Source organism: Protopterus annectens, chromosome 14.part0 (assembly GCF_019279795.1).
Source record: "Protopterus annectens isolate FY-2018-M chromosome 14.part0, PAN1.0, whole genome shotgun sequence".
NCBI lineage: Eukaryota > Metazoa > Chordata > Ceratodontiformes > Protopteridae > Protopterus > Protopterus annectens.
Window position 1 is genome coordinate 830,913,581 of NC_056748.1, and position 16,516 is coordinate 830,930,096.

Here is a 16,516-nt window from a genome sequence, read left to right on the forward strand (position 1 = left end):
AACCAAACACATAAAAACACAAAGACATACTCGGAGGCTCTAATAAAAACTTACCAAAACAACAGAGGCTCCCAAAGCAGACATCCAAAAATCCACCACCTCAAAACAAAACACATGCAACACATACTTCAATAAATCAGTGTGTCAACCAATCACAGCCCTTAAGGCCAAACACCATGCCTGATACACTAGTAATAGGTGACTCTATAGTCAGACACACTGATGTCCCGCTTACCAGGCTGAACAAGGAGAGGGTGACTGTGAGCTGCCTATCAGGAGCTAGGATCCGCCACATAACACACGCACTCAGGTCACTCCAAAGCAAGTACAAATATGACTCCATCATTGTCCATGCTGGCGTGAATGATCTGAGACGTACCTCCCTGGACTACATGAAAAGAGACATAGAGGAGCTCTCTGATTATGTAGCCCAGGCTGGTATGACCCTGACCCTGAGCAGCATCTTGCCCTCACCAAGAATGATGCCACAATACAAAGACAAGATGATCAGCTTTAATAATTGACTCAAGTACTGGTGTCATTCTAAGGGGATCCAGTGTCTGTCTGCCTGGGATGACATGTTGGACAAGCCACGCTGCTTCGCAAGGGACGGCTTGCACCTGTCACCACTGGGCTTCCGGATATTGGCTAAGGCTCTTGCCACCCCTTAGTGCCTTTTTTAGGCAAGGCTCAAAAGACAAACCCACCTCCTTAGAAAACAAAAATGGAAAAAAACTAAGGGTAATGCTGCTCAACACCAGAAGTCTAAATCTCAAGATGCAGGCACTCGATGCACTCCTCAGTATGGAGAACATCGACGTCTGTGCAGTAACTGAAACCTGGTTCAAGGCTCCTGAGAGCACCCCAGCACTACCAGGCTATACCTCGTATCATGCTTTTCGGCCCCAAAACCCGGGCCGAACCACAAAGGAGGGGAGTGTCCATATTCATCAAGGACACCCACACCTCCAGGTTAGTAGCAACACATGAAGCATCAGAGACAATACAGGTGCAACTAACCATAGGCAAAACTGCTATACAACTGGTAGCATGTTACAGACCACCCTCCCAATCTCAGTAACCCCACTCAGCCTTCCTGAAGACATTGGAGGATATGAATGTATCACAAAATACCATCATACTGGGAGACTTCAACTACCCAAACATAGATTGGGTACATTATTCTAGCCCTAACACCCTAGCCCAAAGGTTCCTGGAATTCATAAATTCAAATGCACTGGAACAACTAGTCACCTCTCCCACTAGGGGAGATAATATAAGACCTGATCATCACAAACATGGGGACAAAATGCTCCACACTGGAGGTATACCCCTCACTAGTGAGATCTGACCACAAACTAATCACCCTGGATATACATATCCCACCTCCACCCCCAGCACAAAAGACCACAGTGAAAAACTTCTCAAAAGCAGACTTCACTCTTCTTAAGACTGAGATGGTATCCTTTAAGCCCACTGGGCCAGTGGATACCACATCCCACAATGCCGAATCCTTCACAAATGCTTTCTATGGACATCTCCAAGAATGCATGGATCATGCAATCCCAAATAAATCCAAGTCCCTCTCTACCAAAGGCAAGCGTCCTGTCTGGTGGACCTCAGCCATTAACAAATTGTATAACAAAAGAAGGAAGCTACTGCACGACACAACAAAATCCCATAAAGGGAAGACATCTCTGATCAACATTAGCAGAAAACTATGTTCTCTCATAAAAACATCCAAGGCCAACTTTGAGAGAAAAATCGCTAAGGACACTAAAGATAACCACAAAGCCTTCTTCAGCTATGTTAGAAACCTGGGCGGAAACCCTCAGATATGCTCAGAGTTAGTTCACAACAACAAAAAATACACTGAACCCACAGATATTGCCAACATTCTGGCTGATAGATTCAGTGCAAATTTCTCCCCTCCCTCACCTCCAAAAGAAGAAATACTTATCCCAGCTGAATGTAATCCCCCTGTCATCTCAGATGTCCAAGTGAGAACCACCCTCAACAAAGCTAAAAACACAGCATCAATGGGACCTGATGGTATCCCGGGTTGCGTGCTACGTGAACTCCAAGAGGAGCTAAACCCGCACATAAAAATGCTTTTTAACCTTAGCCTTACTACAGGATATGTACCTGAACACAGGCGTACAGTAACAGTGGTCCCACTCCATAAAGGGGGTACCTCTACAGACCCTGGGAACTACCGCCCCATAAGCTTAACCAGCCTGGTCTGCAAAGCTATGGAAAGAATCATTATGGAACTCATAAACAGAGACATAGGAGACCTACAGACACTTGACCCTACCCAGTTCGGCTTTGTAAAGGGCAGATCCTGCCTTTTGAACCTGGTTGACTTTTTCGAAACGGTCACTAGAGCCATTGATGAGGGTAAAGCAGTCCATACAGCCTACCTGGACTTGGCTAAGGCCTTCAACACAATACCCCACTTAGGCATCATAGATAAGCTCAACAGCTTAAACGTAAACCCTTATGTCACTAGATGGGTTGCAAACTGGCTAAAGGACAGAACCCATAAAGTTAAAATCGCTGGAGCAATGTCAGACTCAAAGCCAGTCACAAGTGGTGTCCCACAGAGATCTGTCTTGGGACCCCTCTTGTTCGGCATTTATTTCTCAGATGTTAAAGCAAACATGGGAGGGTTGTGGCTGACAAAGTTCGCAGATGACTGCAAACTAGGCGCCATAGTCGATACACCAGCGGATGATACATCCTACAAAAAGGCCTCACAGAAACGGACAACTGGTGCTGGAGTCACGGCCTTAAACTAAATGCCAAAAAATGTATAGTCATCCCCTTTGGGAAAAACAAAGTACCCACAAATTATCACATAGACAACAACCCACTGAGTACGGAAAAAGTAATCAGAGACCTAGGGACCCAAGTTGACAGCGACCTCTCATTTGACACCCATGTTGCCAAAGTGGTTAGAAAAATATTCTACCTTGCACACCTCATCATGAAGGGATTCACATCCAGATCCAAGGATGTCATTGTACACCTATACTCCTCACTCATCAGACCCATGATTGAGTACAATGCCCCATTTGGTATGTACCTCACCCGGCATTTGCAACAGCTGGAGAGACCACAAAAGTACCTCACCAAGAGGATCAAGGGTCTCCAACATATGTCTTATTCTGCCAGACTAAAGAAACTCCAGCTCTATTCAGTAGCATACCGTCTGCTCAGAGGTGATCTCTGCCTGAAGTACAAGGCCATGTCCAATCAGGATCTGATGGACATGCTCCACCTCATAAAATCCAAATCCATCAGGACCACGAGAGCTAAAGACTTAAACCTCGGCACAAGTATGAATAGGACATGCTGGAGGGATAGATTCATAACCCAGAGGCTTCCCATGCTTTGGAACAAGATCCCAGTTCATGTTAGGCAGAGCCCCTCACTGACTCTCTTCAAGAGAAATCTTGATGAGTGGATGGGAGATCGTAAGTTTACCCCAGGGGTCACATCTGTGTCACTGCTAGACAGGGGCACAGTAAACTAATTCTATTATATAAGGGGACCATCATTGTGTCCTACTAGACAGAGGCACAGTATTCTAAATCTATTCTGTGCATTTATGTACCAGTTCATGGGGTGGCGAAAGCCACATCACTATGGCTAGGCTTACAAATGCCCCAGGGCAGATAGCCTAGTACTAAACTATGAAACTATAAGATGAATTAAAGGAAATTCTAAAAAAAATAACAAACACACAAATAGAATAAATTATGTTAAGGAAATAGATGAACTAAAAATGTGCAACTATAAGCAGTTTTATCATACCTCCTGGAACACTGTACCAGGCAGCTCCATTAGTTGTCCCACTGATGAATCTGTCATCTCCTTCCATATCACATTTAGGTCTGTTGGGATTGGACATGACTGGATTATTCACAGAATAAGCCTTGGCCAGACTTCTAAAAATAGCATCATCTGGACATGGAGTGTACTGTCTTTCTGCACCTGCAATCCAATGGTTTGACAATGTCACTGTTACTTGGAACAGGAAACATGCTGTGAAATACTTTTTTATCATTACCAGTTTAGTTGGACTGCAATTCAAGAGCGATCAATAAATTGTAGCATCGACAAAGAAAGGTTATATCACAGTTTGCAGATGTTTAGCATTTATTTTCTTTCTTACAATACAGACTGCAGATAATGAATCTTCTTCTCTCTAGTATTTAATTTGCATTTCTTGCTTTAACCTTTACTACAGATGCAACTATCCATTCTTATCATTACACTTGTTAGGTATGGTACGCTAACACTTACCTGTATCCCCATATCCAGAAGCAGGTTGCGAAGCTGACTTTGATTGTAACATTTGACATTTATTAGTAAGAAGAATAAAGGAAATAATCATGTAATTATATATTATTGACTATTCTGGTAATTGCTGCACACATACATATACAGTGGATATAAAAAGTTTACACACCCCTGTTAAAATGCCAGTTTTTTTGATATAGAAAAATGAGACTACAATAAATCATTTCAAAACTTTTCCCACCTTTAATGTGACCTATAAACTGTACAATTCAATTGAAAAGCAAACAAATCTGTTAGGGGAAAGTTATAAAAAATAAAAAACGTACAATACGTTGGTTGCATAAATGTGCACACCCTTAAACTAATACTTTGTTGTGTGTGGACACCCTTAAACTAATACTTTGTTGAAGCACCTTTTGATTTAATTACAGCATTCAGTCTTCTTGGGTACACACCTGCCATCAAATATAGAGACTTTGATTAACCCTAAATAAAGTTCAGCTGTCATAGTAGGATTTTCCTGACATTTACTCAATTGCCTGCTACAGCAAAAGCCATGGTTCGCAAAGAGCTTACAAAGCATCAAAGGGATCTCATTGTTGAAAGGTATCAGTCAGGAGAAGGGTACAAAAAGTTTTTTCACAGCATTGGATATACCAGGGAACACAGTGAAGACAGTCTTCAAAAAGTGGAGCAAATATGGGACAACAATGACTTTGCAAAGAACTGGACATCCCTCCAAAACTGATGAAAAGACAAGATGAAAACTGGCCAGGGAGGCTGCCAAGAGACCTACAACAACACTGAAGGAGCTGCAGGAATTTCTGGCAAGTACTGGTTGTGTACTACATGTGACAACAATCTCCTGTATTCTCCATATGTCTGGGCTATGGGGTAGGGTTGCAAGATGGAAGCCTTTTCTTACACAGAAAAACATCCAGGCCCAGCTAAAATTTGCAAAACAATACATCAAGTTTTCCAAAAGCATGTGAGAAAATGTGTTATGGTCTGATGAGACCAAGGTTGATCTTTTTGGCCACAATTCCAAAAGGTATGTTTGATGCAAAAACAACATTTTGTATCACCAAAACAACGCTATCCCCACAGTGAAGCATGGTGGTGGCATTATTATGCTTGGGGGTTGCTTTTCTTTAGCTGTAACTGGGGCTTTAGTCAAGGTGGAGGGAATTATCAACAGTTCCAAATACCAGTCACTTTTAGTTCAAAACCTTCAGGTGTCTGCTAGAAATCTGAAGATGAAGAGGAATTTCACCTTTCAACATAATAATGACCCCAAGCATATATCCAAATCAACAGAAGAATGGCTTCACCAGAAGAAAATTAAAGTTTTGGAATGGCCCAGCCAGAGCACAGACCTAAATCCAACAGAAAATCTCTGGGGTGACCTGAAGAGGGCTCTGCACAAGAGAGGCCCTTGCAATCTGACAGATTTGGAGTGCTTTTGCAAGGAAAATTAGGCAGCTATTGCCAAGTCAAGATGTGCCATGCTGATAGACTTCTACCCAAGATGACTGAATGCTGTAATTAAATCAAAAGGTGCATATGCAACCAGCGTATTGTACTTTTTCATTTTTTATTTTTTATATTTTTTCCGGTAACCAATTTGTTTGTTTTTCAACTGAATTGTATAGTTTATAGGTCACATTAAAGGTGGGAAAAGTTTTGATATGATTTATTGTGGTCTCATTTTTTATATCACAAAAACCTGGCATTTTAACAGGGGTGTGTAAACTTTTTATCTCCACTATATGTATTATATAACCATATACACCACAGTATTTCACAATCAAAACTGCAAGCATATAAAAATATATTCCATCTTACATCAATTACATTATCTTCTCAAGATAAATAAAATAATTCTTTAACGTTTAACTGTGGAAGCAGTTTAATACAGCAGTCTATAACAAGTGGATTATAGTGAGTGTTACTATAAATATTGTCCTGTACTAACACAAAAAATTATTCAGAAATAAAATGGTTTCTTTCAGTATAAAGCAAGAAGACTAAATAATTCAGCCATGCTGGCAGTGTAGTGAGATAAAGCTCTGACTATAGCCCAAGCACCCTTGGTTTGATCAGTAGCTTGTGTACTTACCTATACAGGCATGGAGGATGTGCATATCTATCCTGGGGAAGGGGTGACAGTGTGCTGGGCGCAGTCTCCCTCAGAAGCCAGAACACACTGTGAGGCAGATTAGCAGGCTGAGTATATAGGAGGGTAACAGGTGGACTGCTTTAAACATCCATGGTTGACACATCCTCAGACTATTCCTCATTGCAGCCCAGCTACGGCAGCTGACCTGCAGCCTTGTACAGAATGTCTCCAGTTCTCTATCCTGTGCCCCAAATGGGATTATTTGCTCCCCATTCATTAAACATGAGTACTGCTGTGGTGCAGCGGTAGCGTTGTTGCCTCACAGCAAGAGGTTCTCCCATTCGATTCTCGGCTGGAGTGCAGGGAGTGCCTTCTGTGTGGAGTCTGCATGTCCTCCCCACGATTGGGTGCATTCGAAAGACATGCGTAAATGAGCATGCCTTTGTTGAAGGTTGGACGTCGAGCTGGCACCTCGGCGTTCGTGAAAATCTACTGCCAATCATTAGCGGACTGGAGTTCCGCTGTGGCAACCCCTAACCGGGAAAAGCCAAAAGGCAAACAACAACAACAACCTGTAAGGTCAATGCCCTAAGGAGTCAGAGTGTATGTATGGCTATAGGATCCCATGAGGAATATCTATTAAGAGCAGTGGAAGTGATCAGGGCTGTATGGGAGAAAGTCCTGAGGATTAAGTGGTGCCGGGTGGAAGGAAGACTCAATAATTCAGAATAACATTATAGTAGACAATTATTGAAGTCAGATTTTTAAAATACTGTCAGTTTTGTTTATTTGTCTGGTCTAGTATATTTAATATTTTAACAGCAACCATATTAAAACTATATGAAGTTGTAACTGAATCAGGACATGACAGTTTAGTAACTGTCTCACTAGGCACATTATTATTAGCAAAATCCTACTCTCCTGACATAGGAAACATCTCATCTGACTTCAAATAATAATTCCCAGTTTTCCTGTACATTCTTTCATAGAAAGTATTGACCACATCTGATCTTGGCTACTAATCCTTCAAAATCACTCCTGCTGCTTACCAGGAAGAAAGCTGGTGACTCCCAGCATTCTTTCCTTCCTGTAAACTTGGAACTACTCTGATCTGTAGTCTGTAAGCTGTAGTACATTTTGTCTGAACTGATTTGCATTCATACCTTATTTGGCCTAAAGCTTGTCCTCAAAATTTAACAAAGTAATAAAAGTAGACAACTTGGATATTAATCTACAACCCATAAAGTAAATGTGCTGGTGATAGTCCTATACCTTTAAGTGGAGTATTTCTGTATTCCAATTAAGGAGTGTAAGAGCTGGTGTTGCTATTTTAAGCAGTCTTCAACAAGTTTTAATAGTCTGAATTTTTGTCTAAGCTGAAACATTTACTTGATTTGTTGAAAATACTATTTATTAGGCAAGGGTTTACGTTCAGCACTTGTTCATTGAGGACCACTACCTTCCATGAGACCATCAGAGATGTTGTCTTGTAGATTTCAATGCACTGCTTGTACTATCCCTCAATTTAGAATTTTCTTCAAATTTTGAATAATAATCAGCACATTAAATATAGAGGATCTAGATGGCAGAAAAGGTATGTAATAGATGTGGACAATGTTTTCCATGGATAGTATATAACATCACAGATCTCCCAGATTATTTTGTTGATTTATAAGCAGCACAGTGTAACATCATTTACTCAGGCTGTGTTGCTATGCCTGACTCAGAGAATATCAGTGTTTTACTTGCATTTAACTACTTTCAGATGCAGATCATGAATTCTGTTCAACATTTCTTATTTCAGATGGCAAGAAACAATACATTCCTCTGCTCTGAACAACTGACTTATTTCCTGTCTGAATATCTTGTAGGGTTTCAATCTTTCAGAACAGCATTCTTCTCCTGATGTCTTCCTTTCAACAACTTTATCTATGGATCTTCTTTAGTGCTTCTGAGACTCTCTGAGCTTCCTATCTGTCACAGATATTTGTCAAATAATCCAATTATCTTCTACCTCATACTTTCAAGACCCTTATTTTGCTCCTCTGACAGCATATCTGTTATGTGATTTTGATCTCCTGGCTTATACATATATTGAAAACTGAATTATTTGCAACATTGGTGCATCTTTATGAAATGGAGTCTTGAAAATATTCTGTAGTGGTTTACACTCTCATTTTGAAAATCTATACCATAAATGTGATGATAAAACCTATAACCATAGATAGAAGTATATAATTCTTTCTCCTGATCTGTTCCTACACCAAGACATTTTGCTTTGCTGACACCTTAACCAAGACAAGACAATTTAATTGGTACCTGAAACAGAGTTTATACCATAGCCGATGGCGATCTGCATAGTGTTCTTGCTGACAGAGAGAACTTGGCTGAGACACTGAATCTGGTGAAGATATCACAATTTTTTTTCAGACTTAAAGGTATTTTTACAGGCTTTGAAACTTCTCAGTGCTATTGAAGATTTTACATTTAATGCTAGACGTCTGTATAGCGCTACTTCTGCTGGGAGTATATCCACCTCTAAATCTGGAAGTTATCCATTTCTAGTGTCAGTTAGAGATTGAAGTCATAACTGAAAAAAACAGTATGGAAGTGCTGTGCAAACAGAAAACTACACTAGGGAGGAAGTGACCAAATCATTTTGTGGGTGAGAATTCAAATAAGGCCTTGTTTACCAGTCCTAGGGCTGGAAGAGGGGATAATATTTTGGATAGAACATTAAAATGATGTCCCCTTTACCAGTCATCAAGCTGAGGGACTGGGCATTTTTTTCTTTTTTTGTATGAGGCATTACACTGGTGTCCCATCTACCAGTCGTCTGAGGTGTGGGGGAGGGACGTCTTTTTCATAAGACATTAAACTGAAGTCCCTTCCACCAGTTCTGTGGCATACTTCTCAACTGCTCAGAATTTTGCAGAATGTCCAAATTCCCCCTCATATTTCATTTATATTTAATTTCTTTTCCTTATAAAATTTGTGTTTTTCTGCCAAATCTTTGAGGATTGAAGTCATGAAATAATGACAGATATCTGAGTTTCAGACTTCACACCATTCATAAAATGCATGCTAATGCAAAACACAGTATTTAAAATCTGTCTGTGAATATGGGCCTTTGTTCTGCCATTATTTTTGCCTTGTCCAGAATTCTTATGCTAAAAGGTTAAGAGGTATACTACAGTTAGATGTCCAGTTGTAAAGGAAAGAACCAAAGCCATTACATATTAAAAGAGCTAGGGATAAACCCAATGACTCAGCTGATAAACTGTTCCCAGAGAGCTGGGCCAGTAGTTTCAAGGCTATGCACTGATGTGAGTGTGGCTACTTATTGCTGCCATCATACCTCTCAACTTTCAGATTTTCATAGAATGTCCAGATTTCATATTTTGGCTTGTTCTTCATAAAATGTGTGGTTTTCTGGCAAATCACTAAGGATTGAAGTCAATAAACAATGGCATACATTCCAGTTTCAGACTTCATATCTTCAGAAAAATGCATGCTACACAAATCCTTTATTCTAGAAACTTTATTTAGTTCATAAGGGCAGCATTTAAAATTTGTCCCTGCTTTTAGGTCCCCTCCGCCATTATTTTAGGCTTTGTCCAGATTTCGTACACTTCTAAGAGGTTGAGAGGCATGATTCAGTCCCTTCAATTTCATTCTTAAAAAAATTGATATGTAAAGCAGTTCGAGAGAAGAGGTTTGCTATATAAATATGACTAGTTTTGCTGTCTTCTTTTGTTTCTGCTCTTTATCAGTGTAATAAGATTCCTACTGTGGTTTGCACCTAATCAGCTCTTCAGAAAGTAGTTTTATTTGTAGTGAATCTATTTTTATTTATATATTTGTTAACTGGCTAAGTATTTATTTATTTATTTAACATTGGGTAGGTAAACTAATCCATGGACCCTTTTCCAGCATGAGCCTGGTTAAGACTAAGTAAGATAATACTATACAAAGCTAAGATAAAAAAACAGCAATAATAATTACAGTAGATATGTGCAGCCACTGTAAGTTATCTTTCAATTGTAACAACTTCTTTAACATTAAAATGCAAATTTAGTACTTAGAGGAGGAATATACCTTTGCATTTCTGTGTGAGGTAAGGAATACAATATGCAAGCAAATCTGCTGCACAATCAAAGGAAATTGCATTAGTTTTGGCGCTGAAGCAGCAATGCAATATAATAGCTAAGCTGGCCTACAGTTTGGGGTTAGCAATTTATATATGTTTTTATGCCTGATTAAATTAACAATACAGGTTCATAATTAGCAATGGTAAGAGTTTTACATGGTTTAGAAAGTAAGCGAGGAGAGGCTATAAGAAAAGCTGAATGAAAAATGGCAAAAAAGGCCCAGTAATGAGAATTGTGGATCATAAAACAGCAATGCAGCAGGTGGGAATAGGATAAGAAAACTGGCAAAAAGCTGGGGAAGAAGATATGGAAGGATGGAAAGTAAGAGGAGCTATAAGGGGTAAGGAAGTGCAGTCCAAAATAGAGACTCTAGCAATATAAAACTTGGAAAGATAATGGGACTGCAAAAGTTGGACAGCTATTTTAAAAAAGGGAAGAGGAGTAGAGAGAGGCAAAATAAGGAAGAAAAAATAACATAGGATGCAGAAAGCCTTATGAGGAGGAAGTACAGCAGTCCTGTTTTGGGGATACTGTAATTTCAGGTTTCAGTGTCCTGCAGGCACTGAAAATTGGGTTACACAGGATTTGGTTTTCTATAGGTGTCCAGTGATATGTTGTCAGAAGAAATGCTATAAAACAACAAACTTGAAGGGAGGGAGGGATAAAGAACTGGCTGGAGTGATAAAAGAGAACATTAGACTAATCTGCAATATGGTAAATGAATACAAGCTTGATAGAGGCAAATGGGCAAGGATAAGGAAAGAGATAGGGAGTTACAGGAAATATACATTTAAATAAGATCGGGAAGAAATGAGGAAAATAAAAAGGAAATAAAACATGACCAATACAGGAAAGCAAAGGAAAGGAAAGGAAAGGAAAGGGTAGAAGGGGAAGTCATCATGGCTTCCTATTAGAAAGGTCAGATGGTAAGGACATTAAGCACACTAGGGGAAGAAATGGAGAGTATTAGATGGACTGTTGGTAAAGACTAGTATACCGCAAAGTAGAAGGGGTACCTAAAGAGCAAACACATTGTATATGGTTCAAAGTGCACAGTATAGCAGCCCTTGCAGGGATCAAGGAAGAAAGGTAGCAGAATGTGAGGATGTGGTTGTACCAGTTTTATTTTATGTTTGTGTAGTTCTCTGGTGGTAAGAGGATGGGGGATGAGGGGCTCTGGTTTTACCAGTTTATTTCACTTGTGTGGTGTTTTTGTGCTATGAGGATTGGGGAGATGAGGAATGGTTTTACCAGTTTTAATTTGCTTTTATGTAGAGTTCTTGTGTTAAATGGATGGGGGGTGAGGGGCTGTGGTTGTACCAGTTTTATTTTACTTTTGTGTAGCGATGTGTTGTGCTAAGAGGATTTGTGGGTGAGGGGCTGTGGTTGCACCAGTTTTACTTTACTTATTTTACATTTGTTTACTCGATAATCTGTCTGGGATAGAACCCATTTTCAGTGGAGGCACAGGGAGAAATGCTTATCTTAGTACACAAGTGCTAGAAATATGTAAAATAAGTTTGGTTTATCTGTTTGTACGCGGGACAATATAAGGTAACGTGAAATGTAATATACATTTCATTTTGATTGCCCATTGGTTAGGAGAGTGTGTAAGTTAGTTTTTTCGGGCAAGAGGTAGAGTTGGCTTGTTATTTTTTTCTTGTCAGTATCTATGCTTTATATGTAAAAGGTAGAGAGAATGAGATAAGGGTGACAAAAAGGAGGGGAGATAAATAATGGGACAGAGAAGGATATGGTAGTTGACTAGAGCAGGGATAGGTAGGCAGTCTTGTGAGATGCTAAGTCAATAGTCTTAGGTGTATGAGGTAAGTGGTGAAGATTAGCTTATTTCAGCATAGGTCAGGACATGACCTGTTGCATGGTAGATGTGACACAAGTGTATCGGTGTCAGCATATTGGATTGTGAGTGCTAGGGATGAGGCAGTATTGAGATTGATAATAAATCCACTAAACTGAAGTGGACCAAGGATGGAGCCTTGTGAGACTCCTAATGTGAGGGGGGGTAGATCCTGGAGACATTTTATGGCTGTTTATGACCTGTTGGATAGCTTTGGAGCCAGTGGAGAGCTAGGAGGATGCGATTAAGGTTGGCAAGAGTAGTTAGTAGTTTGTTGAGAAAGACTGACAAAGGTCTTTAACAAACTGAGAAAGGCAGATGATCCTATTTTACCTTCACTTCTAAATTGACGGTGTTGGTATATCTGAGGAGGACAGTTGCAGCATGAGGCCTTAAGCCATGTTGGGATTTGGCAAGTAAATTATTGGTTGAGAATGAACGCATTCCTCTAGGAGTTCAGCTAGAGGGGAAAGAATTGCTCTGGGCCTATAATTTGTAAGTTCTGTCAAGTTTCCACCTTTGTGCAAGGGTATAATGTATGATATTTTCCAGATAGTTGGGACGTATTGCTCAGTAAAGGATCTTTTAAGTATTCAGGATAAGAACTGGCTTCAGCTGCTATTTTTTGAAATTCTGCTGGTAGATTGTCAGCTGAATTTGCAGTAGGTTTTGAGTTTTTTACAAGTTTTTCAAACACTGTTCTGTTATCTAGGTTTATAGTACTGTTTTACACTGTCCCTGGTGTTACACCTTGTTCTGCAGTTTTCTGGCTGTTTGAGTTATGCTAAGAGGCTAGGAGGTTGATGGGGCCTGTACATTGCTTAAAATGCCTAATGTTGGGAGGGTAGTTAGCAGCTGTGAGAATGTTGCTGAAGGCAAAGATGTTTTGAATGTATACTAATGCAAACCCTGTTACACTACTATTGTGTATAACCGCAATGTTCTACTCAGTGATGAAACAACTGCAATTTTTTCGTTGTCCGTAGTTAATGTGTTGAAAGTCTGGGAGTGTGGTTAGGGCCTGTGAGAATGTTGCAGTGGCCACTGTTTGCCTGGTGTTTTTTTTAATGGGGGGTCACGGACTGTATAAGCACATTGTTAATGCTATGCCTTTTTGTTTGCACTTCATCCAGAATTGTGCCTAGAGCTGGGGGGGGGTAAGAATTCCGCAGAATGAACTGATATCTTAATGCATGCTAATCAAACACTGTTCTGCTATCTAGGTTTATAGTACTGTTTAAATATCCCTGATGTTACAGCTTGCTCCGCAGTTATTTGTGGCTATTTGAATTATGCTATTTGGAGATTGAGGGGACTGGTACATTGTTTACAATGCCTAATGTTGGGAGGGTAGTTAGCAGCTGTGAGAATGTTGCAGAAGGTGCAGATGTTTGAATGTATACTTATGCAAACCCTGTTACGCTACTATTGTGTTTACCAACATTGTACTACTGATGCAATGACAACCTTTTTCGTTGTCCGTACTTATTGTGTTGAAAGGTTTGGAGTGCAGTTAGGGCCTGTGAGAATGATGCAGTGTCCATTGTTTGCCTGGAATTTTTTTAATGGGGGGGTCACGTACTGTATAAACACATTGTTTATGCTACGCCTTTTTGTTTTCACTTCATCCAGAATTGTGCCTAGACTTGGTGGGGGGGGGGGGTAAGAATTCCACAGAATGAACTGATATCTTAATGTAGGCTAATGCAAACACTGTTCTGCTGTCTAGGTTTATAGTACTCTTTTAATATCCCTGATGTTACAGCTTGTTCTGCAGTTATTTGTGGCTGTTTGAATTATGCTATTTGGAGGTTGATGGGGCCCATACATTGTTTAAAATGCTTAATGTTGGGAGGGTAGTTAGTGGCTGTGAGAATGTTGCAGTGTTCTATGTTTGCCTGGAATTTTTTTTAATGTGGGGCCACATACTGTATACGCACATTGTTAATGCTACACTTGTTTTCACTTCATCCAAAATTGTGTAGAGACAGGGGGGTGAGAATTCTGCAGAATGTACTGCTATCTTAATGCATAGTAATGCAAACACTGTTCTGCTATCTATGTTTATAGTACTGTTTAACTGTCCTTGGTATGCCTTGTTGCAATGACTTCAATTTTTTTCGTTCGTCATAGTTATTGTATTGAAAGTATGGGAGTGTGGTTAGGGCCTGTGAGAATGTTGCAGTGTCCATTGTTTGCCTGGAGTTTTTTTAATGGGGGGTCATGGACTGTATAAGCACATTGTTAATGATACACCTTTTTGTTTTCACTTCATCCAAAATTTTGCCGAGACTTGGGGGGGGGGGGGTAAGAATGTAAGAATTCCACAAAATGTACTGATATCTTAATGTACGCTAATGCAAACACTGTTCTGGTGTCTAGGTTTATAGTACTGTTTAACTATCCCTGATGTTACAGTTTGTTCTGCAGTTATTTTTGGCTGTTTGAATTATGCTATTTGGAGGTTGATGAACCTATTGATGTACATTGTTTAAAAAGCCTAATGTTGGGAGAGTAGTTAGCGGCTGTGAGAATGTTACAGTGTTCGTTTGCCTGGAATTTTTTTAATGTGGGGCCCCACGCTGTATAAGCACATTGTTAATACTATGCCTATGTTTTTGGTTTTCACGTATCCATGATTATTGTGCAGAGGCTGTGGGGGGGGGGGTGATAATTCTGCAGAATGTACTGATATCTTAATGCATACTACTGCAAACACTGCTCTACTATCTAAGTTAATGTTTTAAACCATCCATGATGTTACGCCTTCTTCTGCAGTTATTTTTGGCTGTCTGAATTATGTTGACAGTTTAGGAGGTTGATGGAGGCTGCGAAAATGTGTGTCCAGATGTTTTTGGTTTTTGGCCTGTTCTCTCTTACAAAATGATTGCATAGCACAATGTGGAGGGCTAAGGCTACTAGCAGAAATGGACCATGTTTCATACCCTCCACGTAATGCTTGGTACATTCCCTGGCTTTATGCTTTTGTACACAGATCCTGTGCTAAGGAGGGTTGTGGAAATGTCTCCCTATGTGTGTGCCACTTCTACATCCCTCACAAATGAGGTTTTCTAGCAAATCCATGATTTCATTCCTTTGTTCAACCAATGATTTTGGTTTGTTCAAGTGTGCTAAGAGATTGAGAGGTATTGGGCATGTCTAGTCTTTTATTGTACCGTAACATTTGTCTTGCCTCAGTTTTGTGTGTTCCCCTTCAAACTTGTGCTTCTCCTAGTCATTAGTTCTTTCAGACTTTAGTCTGCTCCAGAGAGCTTGTAATATTAATAGTTTGCATCATTTGGGGCCTCTTCACATGTTTGAGGGGATGAAAGGGGAAGAATTGTGTAGAAAAAGCTCAAGTTCACCTCTAGTGTTAAGTATTTAACATAAAACTGTAACTTGGGCCTTTCTCATTACTTTTTTGTGCCTACTGGTTAATCATTCTTTAGTCTTTCTGCCTACAGTGCAATAGTGACTGATGTCAATGCAAGTCATTATGCATTTTTACTAACAGAATGACAAAAGGACTCTGCATGTGTAGTAATTCTGCTTTACTTCCATTAACAGTTAGAGATGAAGCATACATATTTGTCAGGAGCAGCAAAAAGCAATCTTCAGCAGCAGAGGAATGAGGATGCAAAGAGACAGGGTTCCGTTATGAAATTTTGCTGTGGATCATCGGAGAGGGGAGATTCAGGAAAAAGTCTGTCCAGGACAACACAATGGTTCTGCATTACAGTCTGCCACTGTGAGGCCAGCATCCTTTCAACAGAAAGTGACCACTCTCTTGCGGCTACACCACAGACTACATACTGTGGACCTACAGCCGTTACCATGGGTGAAAGCATGTCAGCAAATGCAGATTCAAATGTAGAGGTGTTGCATGGATCACCAAACTTTGATACAGAAGGAGCCCATACTTCCGTAGTGACAGATGTGGCCTATGACTTGCAGGGAGTGTCAGGCACATCTTTTGAGGATCTAGGAACTTGGCCAGACTTGATAAGGGATGAGTTTAGGGTAGCTGCCATTCAACATGAACCTGTGCAAGTGGTGTTGCCACAGTTCCTAGTCAATGAG

General features: G+C 40.1%; 1 protein-coding gene across 1 annotated transcript in view; it reads right to left on the reverse strand.

Moving 5' to 3' along the window:
- The window catches only part of LOC122789278 (carboxypeptidase E-like), a 366,543-nt gene that overhangs the window by 119,579 nt on the left and 230,448 nt on the right, over positions 1-16,516 (reverse strand). The window contains exon 5 of the mRNA XM_044056580.1: positions 3,820-3,999. Within this exon, the coding sequence (XP_043912515.1) occupies positions 3,820-3,999 (180 nt within the window). The remainder of the gene's footprint in view (positions 1-3,819; positions 4,000-16,516) is intronic.